Source organism: Echiichthys vipera (genome assembly GCF_963691815.1).
Source record: "Echiichthys vipera genome assembly, chromosome: 15".
In the NCBI taxonomy this organism is placed as follows: domain Eukaryota; kingdom Metazoa; phylum Chordata; class Actinopteri; order Perciformes; family Trachinidae; genus Echiichthys; species Echiichthys vipera.
The window spans coordinates 15156771-15183443 of record NC_139840.1 but is presented as its reverse complement, the minus strand read 5'-3'; the positions used below and the strand labels follow the sequence as shown (position 1 = coordinate 15183443).

General features: G+C 39.9%; 3 protein-coding genes across 3 annotated transcripts; all 3 read right to left on the bottom strand.

Annotated features, from left to right (window-relative positions):
* Positions 1-2244: 2244 nt before the first annotated feature.
* Positions 2245-7490, bottom strand: aire (autoimmune regulator; the record flags this gene model as incomplete). The annotated part of the gene is made up of 13 exons (XM_083928615.1): positions 7326-7490; positions 6943-7117; positions 6381-6530; positions 6221-6286; positions 6002-6136; positions 5651-5784; positions 5419-5540; positions 5227-5300; positions 4803-4933; positions 4533-4654; positions 3441-3522; positions 3073-3168; positions 2245-2328 (listed from the first exon to the last, which is right to left on the bottom strand). The coding sequence occupies exons 1-13, from the start codon at positions 7470-7472 to the stop codon at positions 2245-2247; spliced, it is 1518 nt and encodes a 505-aa protein (XP_083784741.1). The 5' UTR covers positions 7473-7490.
* A 1438-nt stretch (positions 7491-8928) lies between these two features.
* On the bottom strand, positions 8929-16245 carry LOC310958261 (ras-related protein Rab-6B-like). The gene is made up of 8 exons (XM_083929114.1): positions 16093-16245; positions 13641-13699; positions 12956-13009; positions 12392-12497; positions 12124-12235; positions 11546-11639; positions 11132-11198; positions 8929-9894 (listed from the first exon to the last, which is right to left on the bottom strand). The coding sequence occupies exons 1-8, from the start codon at positions 16160-16162 to the stop codon at positions 9830-9832; spliced, it is 627 nt and encodes a 208-aa protein (XP_083785240.1). The 5' UTR covers positions 16163-16245; the 3' UTR covers positions 8929-9829.
* Positions 16246-19049: 2804 nt separating this feature from the next.
* Positions 19050-23250, bottom strand: espnlb (espin like b; the record flags this gene model as incomplete). Its single annotated transcript, XM_083928873.1, has 5 exons — positions 19050-20666; positions 21302-21481; positions 22348-22466; positions 22628-22760; positions 23221-23250. The coding sequence occupies 5 exons, from the start codon at positions 23248-23250 to the stop codon at positions 19050-19052; spliced, it is 2079 nt and encodes a 692-aa protein (XP_083784999.1).
* Positions 23251-26673: the final 3423 nt, after the last annotated feature.

The window sequence follows — 26673 nt, the reverse complement described above, 5'->3', positions numbered from 1 at the left end:
ATGTTTATGCAAAAATATTAAATGTAAAAATATAGAAATATATAGAAATATAAATGAACAAATTAATTAATTATACTATAAATTCATATTTTTCTCCCATATATCTGTCAGATATTCAAAGAAAAGTGTTGTCTCTCAGTCAGTGATGCTTTCCCACACAGAGCCCTCAAATATGCAGGATGTTTCATGAACCATTTTGAAAGTGGATTCATAAACACACACACACACACACACACACACACACACACACACACACACACACACACACACACACACACACACACACACACACACACACACACACACTTGAACATGTTTCTCATCCTCTGTTTTGGGCCTGTAGGAGCTGAGAGCCATGGCAACCAAATACCAAGGGGGAAAAATCTGCCTGGCCGAGCTCCATCCCTCTGGCAGTCATGCTAAAACTCCTGAATCCCATGACAAAAACAACATTCCACATCTAAGTGATAGTCTTCAAGGAATTCCTGTTAAACAGAGGCATTTCTCAGTGTGCATACTTCATTGTATTGAAACCATCTGGTGTAACGTGTCAATGTGAATTCGTCTGCAGATCCACACAGCGAGAGGGCCATTTATTTGTCGCTGTGCACACGTGGAAGTTTGCATTGCCTTTTTTATTTTTGCCGTGATGAGACACTGATCTCTTCTGACATTAGTGAGCGTCCTGATCTCAAACTGTTCACCAGTGAGTATACTATCTCTGTCAACACTGCTCTCCTCAAGATATAAACATATTCACACACACATGAAAACAGCTAAGAAAAATGCATACATTTGACACTGTGTTTGCAGGGTGACAGCGGTGGGATAATGGTTCCTCTAAAAAATGGAAGTATTTCTGTTTGTTAGGCCAAGTTAGCAAAAGTTGGAATGAGATGACAAAGGCCCACTGCCAGCCCTCCCACGTCAATGCTGACCCCATGTCCTACACAATTAGTCATGCTGTGATCATAGAAATAGAATGAGAGTAGAACAGACTTTTCCATTCAAATCAACAGGATGGTCAGAGCAGCAGCCATTTTAATGTGTTGCCATGTCTTCCAATGCAGAGTGCATTTTAGAAGGGCAGCCTTTTGTAATTGTATTCAATGGGATTTCTTTTGCTCTATGGACCTCAAATCTTTGCAGGAGCAGCATGAACGCCTTGAGGTGAGGAGACTTCCACCTCGGACTGACCTGATTTAACTGCACAGCAGAAATAATGGAAGGCTTAGGACGGTTGTCTAACAAGAATAAAAAAATATGCAACTACAAATCGGGACATCTTCAACAACTTGACAAATGGCAACTTTGTATCACAATATCAACTAAAGCATGTCCTGCTTTATTAGCCAATATTTGCAGCAATGTATTTACAAGCTTTGCTATTTTAGTTTACACATTGCTCACATGGTGCATTTTCCAAAATGAATTGTGTTTAAAAGTTCCACAAACCAACTAGTATTGTTCCAAGACAGGAGTGCTAGTTGCATTGGACTTCATGGGAACCTGGAGGCAACGGGTTACATGCACATTGGACAGAGGAGGAGGAGGAGGAGGAGGAGGAGGAGGAGGGTCATTAGAGGACCCATAACAGGTTCAGTTGTCCGTGCATTGCAGTAAAATAGACAGGTTTGTGTGGAAAAACATAGTTGTTTTGATTTAGGAGATGATTTAAGTCTGTGATTTCCTCCTGCACCTGGTGTCGGCTGATGCTGCTTGAAAATCAGCAAAAAAAGAGATTTTACTCATGTGTGCATGAGTTTGTATATTATTGAAATAATAAAAAAAGAACAAATTCACAGATTTCCTCTCAGTTTGTATATTATTGAAATAATAAAAAAAGAACAAATTCACAGATTTCCTCTCAAACCTATCCAGATGGAACTTTATGTGCAACAATTCTATTTTACAATTGTGAATAATGAGTTCAGGTATGGCTTTTGATTGTACATGAGTCATCTGAACACATTATTTAACTTTTTTTTAACCTTTAGTTTCAAAATATGCAATGTTTAAAGTTTAATATAAAGAAATGTTAAAATATTAAAACAAATAATATCATGTTCAATCTAAAATCGATCGCTTCCCGACATTTACTTCAGGTACGAAAGGAAACAAGAAAATAATCTTCACTATATCCAGTAATCTCCATTTGATTAGCTATGTTCATGTCATCATTGTTACTTTACAGTGTAACTTCTAACTGTGAGGACTCATGCACGGGTGCAGATCTTCTTTCTGTCACTGGTAGCATCCTTGAGACTCTGGAAGAGGTCGAGAGATGTTGTGGAAAGCCCACTGCAAGATGTTGTCAATGGAGCCCTGCTGAGATAGCAACAGCAGAAACAAACACAGCAGGATCAGTCGTCCCGGTAACTTCTTATGGCAAACGTACACTATGATGTCAGGGACAACCATGATATCATACAGCTACAATCTGCACCAGATTATTACTGCAGTTATTTTAGTTATATCATGTTATGTCTTTAGTTTCAGGTCATTCTTCCAACACAATCACTACTCCTCAGTGTAGATTCAGGAGGAAACGTGCAGCCAGTTAAATATGTACCTGGATCTGATTATCTTAATTTGTTAGAGAAAGGCCCAGGGATACTCAACTTGCAAAATCATTTTCACAAGGAGAATGTAAGAAACAGATGTTGACTAAATTGTTTACAAAAAACAACAACAAAGACATCTTTTGTAAAGAAATTCAATCAATTAATTTTACCCTTTTGCAACATTATATTATTATTACATTATATTCTGACGTGAACTCCTTTAAATTAGTGTAATACTTCAGGGGCAGATACATGTTCATCACATTAACAGTTTTAACTTATAGTACAAAAGCTATCTTTTGGCATTGTCACATCACACCCTACAGACTTACAGTATATGATAATTTATAAAATGTTATTTCAGTACACAAATATCTCAGAAAAAACCATCATGACAACTTATTCCCTGTCTGTGCAAGAAGTGCAGCCATCTTGTGTCTGACATGCGTGGTTATATTCATATCACGTCTACATCTGTGTTATGGACATGTAACTGAGCCTCACTCACGTCTCCCAGGATGGAGTCCAGTTCATCCTTACGGAGGACGGGCTCAGGAACGAAGGTGCTCTGATCGCAAAGTGTGTTTTGAACCACTGGGGTGAGCTGGACACACACACACACACACACACACACACACACGCACAAACATGCACACACACACACACACACACACACACGCCGCACGCACGCACACACACACACACACACACACACGCGCACACACACACACACACACACACACACACACACACACACACACACACACACACATACACAGATAGGAGAGAATACACAAATGACACTCCATCATCATATATTCAGATAATGAAGTGTGTACATATCCTCTGCAGACACACACACACACACACACACACCTGTAAGCCTCTGGATGATTCAGCGTCCTTCTCTACAGAGCTGCCCCAGGGCCGGGAGCAGGATGAGCAGATGGATCTCCCTCTAGCAAACATGAGTACATCGTGAGTGAGTCAGACTGTTTTTCTGCGGTGTATAATGTTACTGTCAATCAATATGTGATTTCACTCAGGAAGATTACAGAGGAAGAGGTTTACATCATTTCAGATGGGTCCTGAAGGTAAAACATATAAGAAGCTTTTATGGATTGTGTTCTAATTTATGAAATTGATTTTGTGTGAAACTGCTTTTGCCGCCACCCTCTTCACCTGGACTCCCTGGAATAAGAGATCTTGTAATGGAAACGTAAAGAATAAATAAAATAAATAACTATACTTGTGAATTTAAGCCAATTATTTTAAAGGAAGTACTTTTTTTGGATTATGTGACATTTATGAAACTAGGAAACGTTTGCTGTTCCTCCAAACATGGTAATAAACGGTTCTAAATGAGATCATTACGTGGATTTACAGCGGTTTCATTTGTCATCTGTATCTCCGATAAAATTATTGATCTTCATTTACAGTATACATTAATCTGAACACCCTGCTGCAGCTGCATTTGCGGTCCATTAGTCACCATTAGCGAGATAATGATCACACCCCTAATGCATATTGTTGATCAATAACAACAAAACAGGAATCCACAGGCATGTTTAAACTGATGGCATTGAGGGCTGAGATTAAGATTTGTCAAGCTTGTGGGAAGTATGTGTGTCATCTTCAGACGACATCTCATTATGAGTCTACACCAGATAATACACACATGGATGGATTACCAAACGTGCATAATGCGCCCTTCACATGCAAAATGTCTCTCGAAGAGACACATACATACCAACCAGGAAGAGATGCAAAATAAAATGACTTCACAGAGACACAAAAAGACTACAAAGAGACAGAATTAACTTAAAATTGATACAAAACAGCTGCAAAGAGACTTGACTATGAAAAACAACCAAAAAGAAACAGGTACAAAGAGCCACGAAGCACAAATAGACTCAAACTACAAAGAGACACAACAGGCCTGTGGTAGAAGTGAGGAGCTCCTCTTACTTGGAGAAGTGGCATTGTACGTGGAACCGCTGCAAACACTGGAGGCAGTGAGACAGGTCTCCTCCTTCCAGGTGACAAACACCACACAACTCCCTCACACTGAGCAGTTCTCCACCTGAGCACTGGACACACACATTTTAGCAAACAGGACTGTTTTTGCATGCGGCAGTGACACAAAATCAGAAATTGGGAGTAAAAGCAAAGTTATCTTTGTGCGACAAAATGGGCGATAAATTGAAGACCACATGCAGAACATCATTAAGTCTTCACCTGGTTTCTGCCATTGAGCTCATTCAAAGAAGCCGTGACACTGGTGAGACAGGAGGATGACAGCGAGGAGAAGAAGGAGATGTCTGTGATGGAGTTACTGGAGCTGTTTGTTTGCTGCGGCTGGGCATTGAGTGGCTGTGATGTGAAATAATGGGACTATGATTGGTATCAGAAAAGGCAGAGCAAACACCCTGCAGACTTAAAATAAAGCTATTCGGACTCGACTGTTTAAATTGTGTCGTCAGTTCATGAAACATGAACATTACTGGAAATCATAGATCATCAATAGTTATTTTAATCTCATTAGTACCTCAGCAAGTCATAACTCAATAACCATTATGAGCAGAAATTGTCATACAAAAGTAAAATACAAAAATTAGCATATATATTCAATATGCAGTTCATGTAAGTGTCCTTCAGATACTTGCTTGTAAAGGTAGTTGGGCGTTCTCTCTTTTAACTCTGTTGCCACGGCACCATTCACATCGCCAAGTACCACTGCAGATTAAAAATGCAATGTGACATTAAAACCTTCTTTTCAGAGATGACACTAATATACTGAAAAAACTCAAACACACCGATAGATTGTGTGTGATTCAAATCTTGTATTTTTCACCTTGGTATAGATGTGAGTGGAGGGTCCAGGCAGGTCAGATGAAAAGCCTGAGGACAGCCATCACAACAAATCAGCTCCCCTCCGTCCTTACACACTGCACATTCATCATCGTTATAGTGAACCTACACACTCAGAGACACAACACATGTAAGATACAAAAGCAAATACACACACAAAATGTTCAAAAGGAAAAAAAAACACATGAGGGGTGGATGCTGAGTGAATCCTCTACCACGCCTGTGGTTGTCTCCCTCTTGTGGTGAAACGTGGTCCTAACAGCTTTGGACTCGGATGCTCCATTCATCTCCTCTGACTGATCACAGGAGTAAAACTCCCCACCAACTTTTATGCACTTACTGGCACTTCCTGTTGAATGACAAAGACTTTTAAAATGTTTTTTTGTAAACAGCAATTGCTAATGTCTTTGTCTGCACTGTAGTAGGCTACCCAGCTGTCTCACACTGAAAATATATATTTATAAGTTTGTTTACATCTAACCTCTTTCCTCTAAGTCAGACATTCACATTTGACGCCATGCACAATCCAATATTTGAGATTTCTTAAAAAGAAATCAGTGGTGTACCATCTGAGCCAAACATCTGCTTGATGTGGATCTTCTCTGTAGCTTCTTGTCCAACTGGCAGCTCGGTCATGGAGGCAGAGGAGGAGGAAGACAGAGTGACTGGTCTCTGGACTGAAGACAACACCGCCTGAACATCTGTGGCAGAATAATGGTTGAATGTTTCTGTAGTATTAAATCATTGTCTGTTTATATTTTAGAATCTGATTCATTTATATTTACTGTTTCCAGATGTTAGCTGTGGAGCTGCGGCTTCACTCTTCACTCTGTAGAGCCTCACTTTACCCCCTGAAGAAAACATTTAGGTTTTATCGTCATCAGGAGCTTAATCGTGTTATTTGTGCGAAGATAGAGTCAGGAGAGATGTATTATGGGAAATAACCTGGCCCATCGCTCGTCGTGGCGTGATACTGCGGGTGCAGAATGTGTGAGCTCGTGTCTCTGTCCTTTTGGCTCCTCTTCTTCATGTGAGGTGTTTTGCGGCTTCCAGAGGATCTTTTCTCACCTCTGGAACCCACAGCAGCCTCCCGTCCTGTCAACAAAATGTCAGCAAATGACAGAATAATGAACTCTATAAATCGCTTGAAAGTAAAGGGAGCATAAGAACTGGGAACTTAGCTTCTGCTTCCATCCAAATAACTTTTTTTTATACTCTCAACTCAGGAAATTTAACATATTTAAAAGAACAGAAATTATATTTTAAGATAAAATCACTTCTTGAGTTTTCTTTAGTTTTGAAAATTCTCAATTTGTAGATTTCCATGCCATCAATATATGTTATTATTAGACTTTAGTAGCAGGTTTATTTATGATAAACCTGGCCTAAAATTCAATTAAATAAGAGATTACATACAGAAGTATAATGGACAGTACCAAGTTAAAATTAGTAAACAGATACACTATAAACATTTTACATATATTTTGGTGAAACTTGAAATACACACTCGAGGGCAGGTCAGTGAGCAGCGTCTGCAGCTTGGGGTAGCTGTCCAGGTTGTAGTCTTTGGACAAGTTTCTCCAGAAAGCCTGGATGGTGGATCTACTTTGTTCCAGGATCCAGGACAGGAGGGAGTACATAGCCTTATGGATCCCTTCTCTGCCCTCTTTCTCCAGAGTGTCCTATGAAAATAACAAGAGGTATGTGAAATCTGCACTCTGAATAAAACCATTTTACTTTTTTGGACAACAGAAAAAAATCCTATTTATCAGTTACTCATGTCAGTTTCTCAGTATGTTTTCAGTGTTGGATGGTTGAACAAATTACAAATGCATGTAAACAAAATTGAAAAACAAGTGAAAACTGCCGACATTTCCAGTTTTTTCTTACCTTCAGTAGTTGGTCGTTGATGACGTTTTTGTCCACCAAACCGTAGACGAGAGGGAAAGGGTCATCCACAGCCATGGCAATATCGGTCCGCAGCTCCCTCAGCAGGGAACGAAGGTTTGTGTCTCCATAAGCTTCCACCCTTGACATGATCAGCTTTGTGTGTAAATGAGATCCAGAGTGATCCGGACCTTAGAGGAACTGAGGTCAACAAGAGATGGAGGGGTGTGTCCTTCTCAGGCAAGAACATACCGTACAGGACAGGTGCATCGTTTTGTGCCGATATATCATCAATCGTTTTGATTGATCAAACTGTCTTTCAAGTTCTTTTTTTATATAATCCAGTGGTTCTGCTTTTAATCCATATAGGCTATATGTAATAGCATAATGACTGCATGGCTGAGGTCCACATTGAAGGTTTCACCCTTGAGGAAATCTAGGCCACCATCGACCTCTGGTTTCTTTGGAGTTCATGTGTCCACTAACAGCACTAACTGTCTCCGTCCGCCTGTTGACCCTCAGGGGGATCGAATGATGAGCTGTCCATCTAGGGGAATACCTGTCCTCTTACATTAGGAGGGCTGAGTGTAAGTGACCTGAAAACGTCACGGTGACAGTTTCCTTCTTAAAAGGTTCTTTCCACTTCAACTTCCCCTTAACTATCAGGTTTCCAGACACTGACTCACCGCAGGGAGCTCAGGATTGGTGTGGTCATTGTGCAATAGGCGAAAAATGAACACTATAAACAATTAACTGATTGACGGATTGATTATATGGTTGGCTAATTGCTGCGCTCTCAACTCATTTCCCTGTCACCGTGTCACTTTGTTCTCGTTGAATAAATTAAACTCTTATGAAAACACTAATAAAAACAGCGTTGTCAGATTGGGAACTACATCGACCTCTCGAGCCAAATGCAACTAAAACAACATGTTAAAGCGTTTTTATCCAGCCACAGATCTTAAATTGTAGAATAATTATTACAGCAGCAAAGAAGGATGTTTCATGTTGTGCATTAATCGAGGATTTTATTAATGTATTAGTTACTCAGTTCCTGCTAAAACGTGAGTGTTTCAGAAAGAAGGTGAACACAGGTATATTCAGACAGTCAGTATGAGAAAACTAATGTGTTTTTTGAACGCAAACGTGTTCTAGCGGAAACCCAAAATCCAAGTATGAACCTGAAAATCAAAATAACATGCCTCCTTTAAGAAAAAACCCACATGAAAGTATGTGTTGCGAGAGAAAACCTTACCTAAATGCCTATGGTATATATTTAACTGCTGTTCACAGGAGCCGATCAATTTGGTGATGTGGTTAAAGACATAAAAACCTGCTTGTGTGAAATCTCACAGAAACCTGGCGTCTGCTATTTCTCTTTTATAAATGCCACATGTTTGTAAAGCTGTGTGTAAGAAGTAACCTTTTTTTAAATTAAATCAGTGAAACCTGAAATGAAATCCAAGATTAAATAGAGTAGACCATTTTGCTACCGGGTAAATGTTGATGGTTAGGAGAGTGAAGCCCTTTAATCTGTAATTTATTAATCATTAAACATTATTACATTATTCATACTGGTGAACAAGGACCACTTCTACAGAGGGACGTTCACAACATACATATTACATTGTTATATACAGTGCAGTGCATTACAGTGGATCGTTATATGTGTATTACCGGGATGAAGGGACGGGGAGACTGGGAAGGAGAGAGGGCTCGAGGAAAGGAGGAAAGGAAGAGGAGCGGTTGAAGGGAGGGGGAATTGTGATAGTAAGTTGTCTTCTTATTACTTCTTTTTTTTTAAACCACAGTACAGTTTGTTCTATAAAAGTTAAACCCACAGAGAGATAGAGTGTCACATTTTCACAGCTACTGTTAGGTGAACCTACTGGAAGTTGACTCTTGTGGGAATATCAAATGAGATACATTTTGTCATGAGATGCTATAGAGAGATGCTATAAAACATTCTAAGATAGTCAACCTCCTTCCAGAGTGCGGAGCGGTGCAGAGACCCTGGAGGGCAGGCCAAAGGTCAAAGGTCAAAGGTCAAAGATCAGATCAACGTGCATGCGTGCTGCAGACATTCAGACGTGTTCGGCCATCTAGAAAAACGGCCGACCCCCCCACTAGTTCTCCCTCTTTGTTTAGGCATCATTTTTGGTGCTTTCCCTTTTTATATATAAAAAATACAAAACATAACAGCGAAAAGAATTCTGTTGGTTGTCCCGTTTTCTCCTTTTTCATGTTTCCAAAACTGTTTTTTGTTTGTTTTCATTTCAACATTTGGTTGGGTTTATTTCCCCCTTCTCTCCTCCAGTCACTTACATATTGACAAAGTATACAATATTTTACAACTGAACAAGACTGAAAGATAACATTTGATTTGTCCAATCAGATACAAGGCCCGCATCCTATATCCAATCAGAGAAGTCAACTGGAAGCTAACCAGTAGTAAGCAACACAACAAGCCTATGGTGTGAAGGGAGCTGTCCGTTTTCAGCTCTGCATTAACATGAGCACCCGCCCTCAGGGACAGTCGGCTCCGCCGGTTTGTCCAGCTTGATGTCGATCACTGGGAATTGTCCAGTTAAGAAAAGTCAGGTGGTTGATGAGAAGAAAATATAAATATAGCATAAATATAAATCATGACCTGACATTTCACAGTCAACAAATATGAATAATTAATATATATTTTACACATATAGGGTACCAATGAAATACTTAATGAACTTTTCATTGGTAACAGAAAATCCCTTCAATATAAAATATAATGTATTGACTTTTGTTGTACACCATCCTTAAATGGGGGGGGGGGGGGGGGTGCTCACTTTTTAAATGATTAGATTTTATTAGATTAAGAAAGGCTTCATACAGCTTATTTCTACATACTACTCCCCAGACTCTCATGTATAAAATTGTTGGAGTTCCCCTGTAATAAAGATATGACAGGACTAAAAAGTCTAGTTTCTTCTAGAAGGTTTAGAAAGAAGTTTCAGTCATCAGTTGGATCTACTTCTACCTAAACTACATTACATTTTTTAAATCAAATAACTATTTTGAAACCACAGCTTACCCTAAAGTTGTGTTCACAAGCAACAATAATGCTTGCAATATTAATAATAATCTCACTGTGCTCCATTTTGAAAACATTTTTACAATGTACATTTGTCACTTTAACATTCTTATTGTCTCATTACCCGGTAATAATATTTCTGTAACCTGTAACTATTAAACAGATACTCAGTAATTTAAAACAATACTTACACTGCATTAGAATTTATGCTGAGTCCCTTTTAAACACAATGTTGTTATCATCTTATTCCCTAACCTCTTTCCTTCTTTCCTTGCACATACGCATGAATATTTGTCCGGTATGGGTACCCAATGTATTTTATTGATACCCCGTGCTACTTAATAGCTACACTGTGATTTTCTGGCTGTGATCTAAAGTAAAATGCTAGTTGTATATCTATCTTCAAACTATAAAACATCATTTAAATTTTGTTTGTTCATAAATACAAATTTATTGAATGAGTATATCTCTTTTCAGTCATTCTGTCATCAATCCTCTATCACACACTTTTCAACCACTATGTGGTGCCATACCTGTGCATCCACACTACCTTCCTGGCTCCGTTCATTTCCTCTCTATAAAGCAAAAAAGGTTTATTAATGGCTGATACCTCAGTAGACAGTCGGCTGGGCGGTCCATTTGTACTAGCGCCAACAACCACTAAGAGATTAAAAATAAGCTGCCTATTTCTTGGCTGTGTGGCTCTCGGCACAGTGAGCTAGATAGAGAAGGATACTGCCTTCAGGATTTGCGTCGTCCAAGCTTTCCATTCCAGGTAGGGCTGCTGCAACCCGACGAAACAGCTAGGAGAGAGGAGACGGTGATGACAGCAAGGAGGAGGGAGCGTTAGAGATCAGCAAAGATGACAATAAGATGGACACAGAGGATAAAATAGGGGGAGAGCATACATGAGAAGTAGGAGGGTTGAAAAGCGGCAAAAAATTAACATTGTATAAAGTAAATCATTTGTTCTCCTAATCAGTTACTAAGTTACATTCCAGTAACCATTGTTACCACTTTTTCACAAATCTACACATAAACAATTTTATCTGTTCACATTGGTGAATCAATCCCCTTGGATAAACACAGGAATGGCAGAAAAGCCTGAGGCCCAAAATGCTGTGAAATATGGTGAAACTGCAGGGATCACCTGTTTGACATTGCAGCCTGTCTTGGCACTGGTCTCGATGAACATGACGTTCAGCTCTTTGGCTCTCTGCTCTCCCTCCTCGATCATGATTTGCCTGCAGGGAAAAATCAGACCAGACTCAGCATCACGACATTAGAGGATAATTTATTCACATGATGCTTTTAATGACATGCTTTCTGCTCAGTTAACGTCTTCATGTCTAAGAGTATGTGAACTGTAGCTAAATGCTGTATTTGATACATCTTTCACGCTGAGTGCTCGACCAGGGCTGAACCAGGGTTGATTTTGGGTTTGAAAGGGTTAACCCCAATTGACTGACTCGACGGGTTGGACGCGGGTCAGACGAGAGTCAGACGAGGGTCGATTTCAATGTGATTTGCACACTACTACTAGCTGCTAAGTACTGGGTGATTTGCATTACACCCAGGTTGTGAAACCCGGTTGTTTCTGAATTGTCATGACCAGGATCAATCATGTTGCCTGACTTGGTTTGAATTGACAAAAGAAGGGTTAAACAAGGGTCACACAGCCCTGCTCTGACCCTGGTCATTGGTGTGAAAGAGCCGTGGCATACTCACCTCTTCTCTTCCAGATCTGTTTTGTTGCCAACTAGCATGATGATGACATCACTTCCTCTCTCTGTCCTGACATCATCGATCCATTTACAGGTCTGCTGGAATGAGTTCACATCTGTGGAGACCAGACTCTCGTTTTAAATCCTTTTTAAAACCTCATGTACAAATAGAGCTTTTTACCCCCTTTGTTTTTATGTATTTCAGACAGAAAGACAGATTAAAACATACAACGCAGACATGCTCATGATTCAATTAGCAGGTTGATGCTCACTTGTAATGTCATAGACCACCACAGCTACCGTAGAGTCTCGAATGTAGCTGGGGATGAGACTCCTGAAACGCTCTTGTCCAGCTGTATCCCACAGCTGCAGCCTAACCTGCATTTAGACACAGAAAGAAACACACACACACACACACACACACACACACACACACACACACCTTCAGCAACTGTTTCAACATTAACCATCGTACTACACACAGACTATACAGATGTAAGGCCTTGTAAGTACAAACCCAAAGGGATAAGCCATATCAGCGTGTGTGCAGGCTGACAGAGAATAATATCCTGACAAAGAAATAGCATTAATACTAGCTAAAGTAGATGATCCATGTGGGAAAGGCTTCTTAGGGCTAGAAAAGCCAAAGCTGTTACGAGCAGAAACAACCTCATGGGATAATTATGTTAGTCTGTGAAGAGAGAAGTAATTAAGCAAATCAAATATGAGTGAAACCAGAGTGGAAACTGGAACAAACGACACAAGTACAAATTCATGAATCCATCTTGAAATGTGAAACTACGTATGAATTGTATATGATAATAAAGGCTTCCTACTGTTCGGTCTTCCAGGTACATTGTCTTTGATAGGAAGTCTATTCCAATGGTCGCCTGCGGTGGAGGAAGAACAAAAGAGGGGGAAATCATCAGTATTACCCAGACTTCAAAAGCTAAACGTCTCCCTGCACCATCTGTTGTTCTTAGCAGATTGAATGTTGTTTAAATGGATGAAAACACATAAAGTGGTTGAAAAAACAGCCAAGAAGCGCTGAAATTGAATCAGCCTGAAAAATGTATTTATTTGTATTGCCCTCAGGGCTCAATCATTCAGATGTGTTATGTACCTAACCTCTAAGGAAGGAAAGAAAGAGACAGAATAATGTCTATTCTCTCTTTAAGAGGCTAATATTGCTGAACTTATATTTCCTTTTGATAATTGCATTGCCAACATTCAAATGAACTTATTTTATATGGACTCTGATTTGTAAAGGCATTTGTTTGGTGCAAAAGCTTTCATTGTAACATTATTCAGTGGTTAATTAGTCACTATTATACCGTAGAAGGTTAAATATATCGTAGACCTACAGTCTGATGAGTCCCATTAGCTAGTTAATTCAAATATCAGAAGGCGATTAGTAGAAATACTGTTTATGAAATAGATAAATAGAGTTGATACAAAGATGACTCTTCCATCAAATTCAATGCTATTAAATTCTTCTATATAAGTTTATATGAGTCTCACCTGATACGTGTTGTCGAAACTGTCGTACATGAATCTAGTGATGAGAGATGTTTTCCCCACTAGAAGAGAGAACAGGCATAAATAAACTCTTAAAGTCAGAGATACACAATTAACTGGATAAAGTCAACACAATGACATGAAAATGGACAGCTGTTGTGCAAATTAGCGAGACAAAATGACAGGAGACGACAGCCAAGAATGTACAATATAACATTTAACCACTGCAACTGTAACCTTCACTATCAAACCTTCAAAGAAACCATTAAAAGAAAAACAGCAAGCTAACTTGTGTACCTTAGAACAAAATCAACTGGCCTAACAAGACAACATTTTCCAAGTATGAAAGAAGAGCACTCCGAAATCCTCAAAATATAACATCACTTTGCTTCTTAGAGTTCAATACTTCAATGGTAAAATTAGTTTTTGCCTTCCAAGACAACAAAATACAGTTTACACTGTTAAGTAACCAAAAAGATTATTCTACACTTTCTGTTATAAAGAGAAGGATCTGACATGTAAAATATAGATTTAAGAGAAATGGGCTAACATCAGTATCTGACATTCATTTGGTAAAAGCTGTTTTCCCCAACAAACTTAACATTTCACACTGCTGATAAAGTTCCTCACTATCAAACCAATGTATTGCAATAAACAACGTCAATCATGGGAAATTAACTGATGATGCTTTTCAGGGCTGCAACTACATTTATTTTCATTATAAAATAATCCTTCACTTTTTTGATTGATCATCTAGCCTATGATGTGTCATAGAAATAAAGAAAAATGCCATTTGTGCTGTCTTGTGCGTATTTTCTTGTTGAGTTGTGTGTTTGTATCAAGGTCTATCTACCAGAGGCACACTGCAAACCAGATTAGACTATAAATGCTGTAATAAGTGGCCTTGGTCCATGCTATACACACACTTGTCCCTATAAATATAAACATATATATTGAAATTAAAAAGTAGTCTTCAAATTATTTTCTATTCTTTCTGTTATAATGAAGAGGAAAAATGCCATTAAAGGACAATTAGGAAAAAATTATGCATAATCACTAAAAAACAATGCCATCTTAAAGAGCAGACAGAATCAAAACACATATTTGGCAGAGTTCATAAGCTGGACGGTGACTTCTCAGAGGATCAAGGTGAGCCTGTAATGATTCTTATTTACTTATTTATCCCAGCACCATCTTTAGCACCATTTTACATCATGATCTACACATGAGTGAGGACTGGACTTGCAGCAGGCCCCAAGGCTCTCACGCAGAGTCTCTCTATGCAGACAACAGTCGTTTTTGAAGCCAGCGGTGCATGGGCAGTGGCCACACCAGGCCTCGATTCAGCACCATGGACAGCAACATTGCAGGGCCACAGAAACACACAGGCAGGCTTGTAGTCGACACACAGCCTCCTCATAGACATGCAGCACACACACACACACACACACACACACACACACACACACACACACACACACTGGAGAATTACAATGTAAGACACACACACACCAGTCAAGCTGTTATCATTTAAGGTCCAATTATGTGTATTCTGCTGTTGTATTTTATGGATATGTGCTCCTCTGCTGCCACTTTGGATGTCTGATGCCTGAACACGTATTCAGGCAGCTTTACAGCGCTAAACCATTATCGATCACCACCTCCCGGATTTGTGCCATCACATCAAATCACACACACACACACACACACACACACACACACACACACACACACACACACACATTCTTTCCCACCCTGAATAGATGGCTTATTGAATAAATAGCATAATGTTGTGGCGCCGTCAAACGCGTTTTTATTTGATTATTTATGGGACCGAACCGGAGACTGCGAGGTTTAGAGATGCTACAGACATCGCCAGCCTAGGGTGTGTCCCGAACTGACACATGGGGGACTGTTTATTAAATCTCCTCTAAATACAAATAAAATAAGAGCTAGAGGAAGAAATAGTCCACACTGTCGTGTAATGGGATAAATGATTGTTCGTGTTGTAAATAAGCAAGGTGAGGGAAATAAACCGGTTATCTGAAAACAGGCTGAACATTTGTGTCGGTCACTGCAGCACATCAAAACACCCCGATTCATATCGCCTGTTATGATGCGAATTATGACTATTTGCGACAATTAAACAATCCTAGAGGATATTCAGTACAATAAGCAGTGTCTTTTTTTTTAGTTAGCATGATAGTTGTATGTAATCTGAGGGTGAAATGTTTGTGGGTGCGTTTTTTTTCTTCTTCCTCGGTTAACCAGATTTTCCACAGTCGCAGATTGTGCCAAAAGGTACATGGGCGTCAAATTAGCCAAATCCATCAGGCCACGTCTCCTGGATTCAGCTAAAACTTTCAAAATCAACAAGGACGACATCCATGGCCTTCTACATATACGCATGTTTAGCATGAAGGGAGGATAACACCAAACCCAAGATCTGACTCACCGCTCTGCTCTCCCAAAAACACGAGTTTAAATTTCCTCAGGGGGTTCCCCAAATCTCCTCCAGCTGACATGGTGGCAGATAAAGAGCTCAACTTGGATTATTTTATATGTTCTTATCGCTCGGCGTCTCCTCCGTCGTGGGTGCGCAGGGGGATCCTCCTCTCCTCACAGAATGATGGGAATGCAGCTCAGCATCCTCCTGTCAATTGAGGGAGCTTGTGCGCATGCGCGACCTCACCTATTTCAATCCGCCACCTTTCTATAAGAGACGAAGCAAAGCTGTTTTTTTTATGTGGATAGAAGGTAAAACAACAAACAAGACAAACGGAGAAATAAAGCTTTGGTCGATTGCAGTGATAGCAGACATCATAAAGTAGCCTAAAGTAACTAAGCACATCTGCTCATGAGCCTACTGTACTTTTCTTTAAAGTCATTGTACACTGAATAAAGGAAGATGGTGGATGGTTCAGTTCACACATATGCAGTTAGTGTATACTACATTTACATTCATGTTTTTTTCAAGCATGTTTTAATCGTGTAGAAGTCATGTAATCTTGACGTATGTAAAGTCCATTTGTCTCAGTCATGTAGACGTGAATGAAAGAAGGTATATGTTTTGTTTAAAATGCAAATCCCCGCCCAGGGGCCCAAGGTGTCCGGAGTCTAATTTATAAAATGTTTCTGACAAAAACACAAAACAACCCTGAAGAGATGCTGAAGGATCACAGACATATGTTACACAAAATGAGAAAAAAGAAACAAAATGAGTACAGAGATGCAAAACGGCTACAAAGAGATGCAATGACTGAATATAGACACAATATGACCAAAAATGTACAAACGCCCCTAATGACTACGAAGTGATGCAAACTGATCACAAACTGACAAAAAAGGAATAAAAATTAATGCAAAATGACTACATAGGGATGCAAAATGACTGAAAGTCGATTTTGAGTTTGGGTGTCATAGATAGGGTGGGGGACCTCTTTGATGTCTGTGCCCAGGGCCCATTGCCTACCTCCTTGATTTGTCATTGTCATCTTTAGATGGTCTCTAGTCTTTCGGAAATCTTGGGTTACCTTCTAGACAAGTAGTAAGGGTACAAGACAGTAAAAGAACAAATGGAGATGTATGTTTCAAATGCCGTTTGAATCCAATCAGCCACTGTGAATATATTAATGTCAAGGGTCAAGAAAACTGTCTTGCCTGCAATTTTGAAGGCGTATTGAGGAGTAACATCAGTGGGATATAAGCTGTGGGTGAAATCACCGTATTGATACAGGGAAACATTTAGCATTTGACCTAGGTAAAAAAAACAAAAGAAAAACATTTGAAGGCTCTCCTTAATGCATCATATTAAGAGGATACTGAGATGCAGAGCAGATACACTCCCCAGCTCACTCAGTCACGGGCAAAAGTGTTTAATTTCAGGCGACAGCAGAGGAGCAGCAGTTCAAATCAAACACCTTAGTCAAATGTTTACATTCGATTAAAAAAAATAGATATCTGGTTTTCTTCGACGGCATTGATTAACTTCTATTGTGCTTTGAGTGACGCTCCAAAATCCTCATAGTAGTCATTACGTGGGACATGTGTGAGGGAAGATGAGTGTTTACTTGAGTGGTGCTCCAAAGACTCAAAAGCTTCAGGAAGTTGGATAAAATAAAAACATTTTAAAAATATCACATATTTTATTATTGTATATAGAATAAAATATATGGAGTTTAAATAACTAGCACTTAAAATAGAATATTGGAGCAAAAAAAAGATTCAAAGGGTCAAATGCTATGCAACAACAAGCACAATCATATCATCAATGAATTATAGAAAACAAAGTTTTTAAACGATAAAGACAGGAGGAATACAGAAATAACACCATGAAGCTTTCTTTAAATGGAAAGTGTCATTTTGTGTTGTGGGCAACTGAATACATAACTTAAAGGCCACTGTTTGCCACTTATTACTCTAATTATATTAATACATCAATAATGCATTTCCAACATAATTTTAGTCAGTGAATCCAGATAAACAACATTTAACAATTTTGTGCAAAAATGTAACAATTAACCTTAAAGTCCTATTCCAGACATGTCTTAAAGTATTTCAAAATGACTCTGCTATGATTAACATTTTGTTTAACGTGCTTTTCCCACATATATTTTTTTTAACGCAGAGTAGAGTGGTCTGGAGGCACATCTACCTTTTCTCCCTCATTGAGAAATTGTGCATCACCCCGCCCACTGCCACTTGTGCTCACGCTAGGTTGAGACTCTACTATGACTACGTTCTAGCTACTACCTGAAGTTGACGAGCAGACCCGAGGTAAAAGAGAAGCGCGTCCGCCCATCAAGATGAATAGACACATTAGAGAGAATCAGCCAAAGCCTACATGTTTAAGACAGGAGGCAGTATGGCGGGTAACTCATGTAAATCCAGGGATCCTTGGAGGGAGACAGAGCCCAAGCCGCCTGCCAATGGAGCTAAGGTTAGCAATCTCTAACTAAATTATAGTTTCCTACAGACCCAGACTCAGATGAGGCATCTGTTTTCACTGGTGACTAGCAGACGTAATAGAATGGTAAGTGAAGTTAACCTATTTTTATTTGTTGTTGTTAGCTTGTAACTGTCAATGGCTGACAGCTGTGGAGGCAGTGTGTTTTCTCTCTATACTGACAGTCTGCTCTGCGTTTCTTTGTCGGTGTTGTGTCAAAGTTGTTCCCCTGTCGAATAATGTTTCACATATTAGACAGCAATTGGTTTATGTACTAGTGACGTACCAATTCTAAATTCTCCAATTTCAGGGAAGTGCACAGACATGTCCTTCAGGAGAGTAATGTGAAAAAAAACCCTCTCTAGTGACAAACTTTGCACATATAAAAGTCACTACAGTCAATGTTAGACATTTTAGAGGCCATAAACATGAGAAAAGCAGTTTTTGAGTGGAGGGGGACTTTAGCACTAATGTTCAAAATCAAACAGCTCTGCCTCCTTCTCCTTCCAGAAAGCAAAGCTGCGGTCAATATATTTACAAATGTCTTCGTTGTTAAAACAAGTGAAGTCTGTGTCACTGCCACACTCATCTGGAGTCGCAGTTTGAACTATAACTTTGGGTACGAGTCTGGAGTCTGACAACAATGATGACGGTGATAGACAGCGGCATGGTCTCGCGTCCCCAAAGAAGTTAACTTTGATGTCCTCGAAGCCGTCTCTCCACTCTCGACTCCCAGCTCGGATTTCCTGGAGAACAGCCTTGTGAAAGTCCCTCACCATCTCCCAGGAGAAACTGCCGACGTGGTCAAAGACTTCGAAGCAGAGTAGATGCCTCATCTTCCTCTCCTCAGGCGACAGCTCTTGCTCCAGGATGTGAAAGTATCCCAGCATGAAGAGGTCAAGGGTCAAGCTGTCGTGGGTCACTGCAACACCGTCCACTTCTGGCAGGAATTGCTCAGGGGAGAAGGTCACTCGAGGTGATGGATTTTGTGAGGAGTTAGAGGAAGACGGACAGGACTTTTGTGCATCTTTGAGCTCTAGTTTGTTCCTCCAGGAGCTTAGCATCTTATCCACAGCAGCTCGATGTTGGCAGAATTGAAACATGGAGGTTATTTTCTGTTGGGGTAATGTTCCTGTCACTCTCCCTGGCAGTGATACCTGCTCCTGCCTCTGCCTTGCTGTTCTCACTGAAATTGCATATGCAGATTTCTTCCAGTGGCTCAGGAACAGCACCACAATACGCTCTTTCCTTAAACTGGTAGTCTCCATCACAAGCTTCCTAGAAGGATCACACTGGCTTAACTCACAGCTGAGGCCCGTGTTGGCATTCTGGTTGTTCACTCCTGAAGCTTCAAACATTAGCTGGCTGTTCAACCCCTGGCCTCCTTTCACGACCCCAGCAAAAGGATAAATACCACCAATCTGACCTTCAAAGTTGGATCTGAGGTCTCTGACCGACACTCCAGACTGTTGGATCTCCCTCTCCACCCTCTCCCTCCGTGCTCTGCTGTAGCTGTTGGTCTCCAGACGATGGCTAAAAGCGGACGCCATCCCTATATGAGGAATCCTACATCCACTTAAGGTCTCACCATGCGCCTGCACCGTCTCTCGGCCTCGTTGCACCAATCCCTGGCCTAAATCAATTCCTAAACTGTCTGTTACACCATGCAAACCCTTCATCTCCTCCATCATGTCTTCCACTACACTCCTTTCATCCTCTTCTTCTGTGGTTTGCGTGAGATTAGCCACTAGCAGTGACATACTTCTAACAATATCTGAGACACGACTGCACCACACTGGCAGAGTCAGGTGCATTTTCCCCTCTGCATCCATCTTTTGTAGGACCTCTTTGTTAAGGGAGATGTTTACGATTGGATCAGGTAAAATGGCCCTCAGCTCCTCGGTAAGTCTGGTCAGCTCCAGCTCATAGGCCTGGCAGCGCTTCTGCAGGGAAACAGTCTCGATCTGCTGCTGCAGGTACACCAGGTCATCCTCTGTTAAGAGCTCACCAAATGGCCCCAAGACCGCATTGTGGGCTTGGGAGTACTTCCAGCCATCCTCCGATGAGCAGCCATTACTCATGTCCTGTGAGAGGGACAAAGAGATTTTAGCAAACAATTCTGGGAGAGGATTTTGTCAGAAAGGATTTGCTTTTCAGCCAAAATTTAGATGAGAAAATTGGTACCATTCTCATGTTCGTCCATTAAATATGAACGTACAGCAAGCAGCTGGTTAGCTCAGTCAAGTCAAATCACAACAGAAGTGTCATAACATTTTTCATATAGATGAGGTCTAGACTATAGACTGTATATAAAGATGGATAGGAGCGCTGCCATCTTGTTATTTTGCAACCAGAGACTGCGCAGTAGTGATCAGGCATTATCGAAGCTGTCAATCATTACGTTTCACCCTGTTTACATAGCATCAAATACCTAATTAAAACCAAGTCTTGATTTTTAAGTTTGGCCCACGCCTTGTCCTCAAACATGGAGGGGATAAAATAATGAAAGTGATTTTATTTTATCAACCATGAACACTAAAAGGAAAATGATTAACACGTTTCTCATTAGGTTGTGTTGTGTTTGAGGTGTCTTTACATGTATTTTACATGTCAAATCTTCTTTATCCACCCACTAGTTTGAGAACCACTAACTTAACCTGCCTCTACTTCTTCTAATTCTACATCGCCACGGACCCTCAGCATAAAAGTACACATGTACCTGTCTCCTCTGAATCTCCTCATCCTGCAGCCTGACCTGTAGCTGCCGCACCATCACCTGTCGTTTCCATTCTGCTATGGGACGGCCAGCTTCATCGTGAGTGGGTACCAGCGAGTCAATGTCAGCCAGGATCACATCGATGATTGGTTTCTCCTCAAACAGCTCCTCATCGTCAAGTTTCTGTCAAAATTTAACCGTGTATGACTGTCAGAATGGTAGAGCTAAAGCTGGATTCGCCATAATAGCATCACAATCATAAAAACCTCACACAGGTTTATTTTCTGATAGATAATGATTATCAACTGATCACCAGTAAGTCCTAAAAGTCCAGCATGCATTTAACCCTAACACTTATTATTTCTTACTTTTTTAACCTTTTTTGAACATGTTGAAAATTAAACAAAAAAGATTTTGTTAAAAACACACAAAACAGAATACAAGAAAACAATCAAATGAAAAGCACAACAAACCTATACACACACTCAATGAATACATTTCTCATGAACAAATCAGATGTTCACTTATTATTTTACACTCAATCCTTCTCCACTACTCATTAATGTACATTAATGTGTACATGGTCCCATCACTTTGACACACCTTTGTCATTCTTATTTATTCATGAAGTTTGGTGATATTTCCCAGCATTGCCCAGCATTGCTCCACCCAACTACACATTGCAGAGGCCTAATGAATTCTGGCTAAACCCTCCCCAAGAACAGTGATTGTTTAATAATAGCTTGGAAGTAATTAGGTGGTGTGCAAAGGGGTGGAGTCATGCATGTAGCCATCAAGTGCATATTTAAGAAGCTTTTTCTGGGATATCGTTTTAAAATAAGACAGCTGAAAAGATTAGAGATAGAGTTTTTAACCAACCACAGTTAGCGTCAATGAGCCTTTAAAAGGTGAAGATCCATATTTTATTATGATCCTTTTTTGCATTTGAACAGTGCACTTTCTTTCTGAATAACACTTGTTATTATTCCCCATTTATGCTGGAGGCAATATCAGCCACATTTGGTTTTATGAAATTTTGTTCAGCTCACCGTTTGTCCAGTGAAGACTGCAGTGAAGCCAGCGTGCCTCAGAGACTTAATAGACTTCATGTGAGACATCAGGGAGAGATCTCTCTCTGGAGGCTTCAGGTGGGTGAACGATGTTACCACTGTAAACAGAAACATAAAAAAGGCAAAATGTCATCAACTCAGTTTTTAAATAAATCAATGTTTGTTTGTTTGTTTGATTTTGTTTGTTGAAACACAAAGTGCCAGTTATGGATGGTTCCCTTTCAGATGAGCAAAATAAAATGCTAACGCTGTTAATCACCTGAGGAGGCCACCTGTAGATGCTGCATGGAGCCTGCAGTGTGTTTCTTTGAAGTGTCAGCGGGGGTCAGAGAGGAAGAGGTCACAGGAAGTGGGGAAGGGTGGCGAGGCAGGGGGAGCACCTCCTTCACTGGCTGCTGGGGACACACACACACAGCTGGGATGAGCCACGCTTAAAGGGACAATTCACCATCGTCATACCACTTGCCCTTAAAAAGCTTGTTTTATTTATATGTACACATAATCAGAATATATCAACTGCTCTTTTAAGAAATTCAATGATTTATATTTTTCGTGGCTTCATCCTTGTTTACAGTGAAGAAAACTCAGGGATTAATTACAGTGCTAAACCACTATATACTTATTTTTGCTGATACTTTCATGTGAATTGACTAAAAGTCTGTTTTACAAGCATTCCCTGTTTTCAGTTTAAGAAAGCAGATCATTTTCATCCTCAAAGGCATTGCCTCACATTTTGACCTGATGTGCAAAAGTAGCAGGTAATATTACAGTTATAATGGCTCATTTCCAGCGATCAGTGATGTTGACAGGTTAAAGTCTATTACTGTTATTTTAGCACTTATGATTGGTCACCTTGCTGTTCTCCATGACGACTCCGCTCATCCACAGTAAACACAGAAGCAGGAGTTCCTTTTTCTGAAAATGACAACAGGAATAACAACAACATTCATTGACAACAACCAGATAAAGTGTGCAAAAGAGGACCCCTCCTGGAGAGAAACTTGACACAGAGCATCGCACTGCGGTGAGTATGAGTGATTTCAAATTAATCTTCGAAGAGACTGAGACCCCCTTGATGCCACAGATGCTCAATTTAAAGAAACACAGGCTACAGCTCGTAGTACTTGAACAAAAACAAGAAGTGGTGAAACAAGAGCCCGGTCAGTGAAGGTAGCGTAGCCCACACAGAGTGCAGGAGAAAGTGTGCTAGAGTTTGGAGAGACATGATATCCTGCTTCAGGTAACCTTACTGATTCACAGGACTTTCTCACAAGCTCCACGCTATTCATCAGGCTAAATACTACATGGATCAGTGTTGCTAACAATTAGATACAAACAACATAGGAAGTGAGACGTCTTGTTAGTGGTAACTTTGTAAATGCTTTATGCTCAACACTAGACGTTTGAAAAATGTAATGTTTAGTTCATTTATCATCTAATATCTTCCTTCTACCTTTGACTGGGCTTAAAACATATGATATTTTTATATGCTTAATGTATTTAGAGTATTTATCAATCTAATGCTTTGATTCCTGATACGGGTAATGGTTTGTAATACACATGACATTAAAACATTGTGTTATGCTGTTTGGGTGTATGTCATGTTACTACTGTCTATTTGTGCCAGGACACTCTTGAAAGAGAGTTAAATTGTATCTCACTTAGGCTTTGCTGGTTAGAGAAAGGTTAAAATGTCAACTGTCCAAAAAAACAACAACATATTCCTGTGTTTTTATTACAAAAAAAAGAAAGAGAAAGAAGAAAAGTCTGACTATGCAAATAACTTAACATGAATTATAATTTCAAAAAAGTCATATGCCAATATGGATATAGTATGCATGCAGTACTTACAATAGGGTCCAGAAACTGTATCACCAACTATGTGACAGTGGATGAATGTTGGGAGGTTTCAAAAAATATAATTATAAAAAAAGAAAAAAAAGAAATATAATGTAGCAGAAGGTGTTTTCTCTTTACTCTGGAGCAGACAGTAAACAGTCAGACCAAGGAGCAGCATCACCTGGACCCAAACCTCAGACGGGGGCCCTTCTTCGTGTGCATAATTAAAGAAGTGGGATAGGGTGACCTGCACCTGGAAGTATGGAACAATAGCTCTGTGAATGTATGTAGGGGAGAACATACTGTAGGCCGGGGTGAGGGTGTGTGTGATCCACAGAGTGTATGTAAAGATGGTGTGTGCATGTGCTTGAACACCTCCTCATGTGCACGGATGTTAGCGTGTTCACACTTATGACACGAGTTACTGACTTCTTGTGGTAGCTACAGATTTTGCTTTGGAGCGACATGGAGTTTGTTTCAATGATTCTGCCACTGCAGCAGGTTTCAGTTGAACATTATGTTGCTATGGCAACCCCTACTGGAGCAGTGCCATAGCAATTTAGCTAACATCTACATCAAACATTTTGTCAGATCCATGGATAAACAAATATTGACACACATCTTGTATCTATCCGGCTGTTAAGTGGTGACGTAACACCCTTTCATAATAGTCCTGGGTCCAGGCCGGTCCAAGCCTTGTATTTCTACGCCGCAGTGAAATTGTATTTTGAAAGTGTGTTACGTCAGACTTAACAGCCGGATTGTTGGAGCATTATCTTTTAATACTTGCTATGAGTTTACTGCTAACAACGCTAGCCATTGTAGGGGTCATCCCTATGTTCAACGGTTGTACAAGCCTATGCCATCGCTGATTTAATTTAGGATTACGGTTAGGGTCAGGGTTAGGGGGTAGGGTTAGGGTCTACATAGGCCTATTTGCCGTGGAATTCGGCACTGATTGTGGAAAAGATAACAGACCGGGGAACACAGGACCCTTTCTGTGAAAAGCGGGGAACATCGGACCCTTTTCTTAAAAAAGGGCCTGATGTTTCCACATACAAAGCGGGGAACAGAATTACGCTCCCCCGGCACAGTTCCATACCAGTTTGGCTAACATTGATACATCTAACATTTTGTCAGATCCATGGCCAAGCAAATATTGGCAAACATATTTTATCTATTGTTGGAGCATTATCTTTTAATTCTTACTATCCGTTTACTGCTAACAACGCTATAGCCATTGTATTAACCTAGCTAACTGAGGCTAGCTAAAGTTAAGACAAGATTGTAAATTATGCTAATGTTTACTGTTTATTTACTGTTTAGCTTACTCTATTTACCTTTAGTGTCATATAGCTATTTATTCAGCAATTGAATGATACTAAACTGACATTGGGCTACTAGCTGTTTATTTAATGCCAATCACTATGGTCAGTGATTGACAGATAAACTACATGAACATGACATTTATTTAGCCATTTATTGTATTTATTCTTTATCATCCCAGTGCTCATTTCTGGAATTGGTTGAAAATGTATAATAACGTTAACTATTCTTCAATGCTTAAAAAAAGCAGCCTTGAGTACCTTTGCAGAGTCATATTTGTGCACAAAACATAATTTTCATTCCAGCTCAAAAATTCACCACAGTGGGCACCATATCGATAATCTGTGAATCGGGGTGTTTAGCGCGCTGCAAAGCTGTACACTTACAGTAAAAGTGAGGGCAGGTAGACTGGTAGACAGAGATATGGAAACAGACACAGAACCTATGATTAAATATTCAAGAATCATTAGATAGAAAAGACCTACAGATATCTTACCAAATGTATTGTTCATCTATAGTGTGCTGTAACCTCAGTGCTCGATGGGAGGCAGATGCCCCTCACTCAGCCCATGGCCTTTGTGTGGAGTCCAGTATTTCTGCCTCTGTTATTAGGGGATTAGTCTGACTGGTCCTGTTGCAGCTGAGCACATGGTGAGTACATAATCAATAATGGAAGGCTGCAGAAACGCACAACAACCTTCTCACACAGGCGTTTACAAGTGTTCACCCTGAAAAAAAGGACAAACTATTATGCAACAGGCATGAGAAGAGCATTTTGTTATGTTATCCGTTTATTATGTTGCTCTAGAGGTCGTGTTTTTTCTCTCTCTTTACATGTTAAAACTGATAAGATTGGGCAGAGCAAGCACAACTGTATTTGCAGTGGACATTATCATGTGTCAAGCAGGAAACATAATGTTCTGCACAGAAGAAGTCACACCAACTCAGGATTAATACATTACCAGGTTGATCAATTTTAGTTGTTGTTTAGTAGTTAGTACATGTACTGTATGGAAGAAATTATTTAATAAATAAATGTTGTTTTTCTATTCTTACTGTGGAAAAGATGTGCATCTACCATAAGAAGAGGTTTTCTGTGAGCCAACTGTACATACTGCACTGTGTAATAATAAATGTGAA

Coding starts and splice junctions, on each gene's coding strand:
- LOC310958261 (XM_083929114.1), bottom strand. CDS start 16,162: ATGTCAGCTGGAGGAGATTTGGGGAACCCCCTGAGGAAATTTAAACTC. Junction 13,700..16,092: donor GTTTTTGGGAGAGCAGAGCG/GTGAGTCAGATC, acceptor TCTCTCTTCTAG/TGGGGAAAACATCTCTCATC. Junction 12,498..12,955: donor TGTACCTGGAAGACCGAACA/GTAGGAAGCCTT, acceptor GTCTAAATGCAG/GTTAGGCTGCAGCTGTGGGA.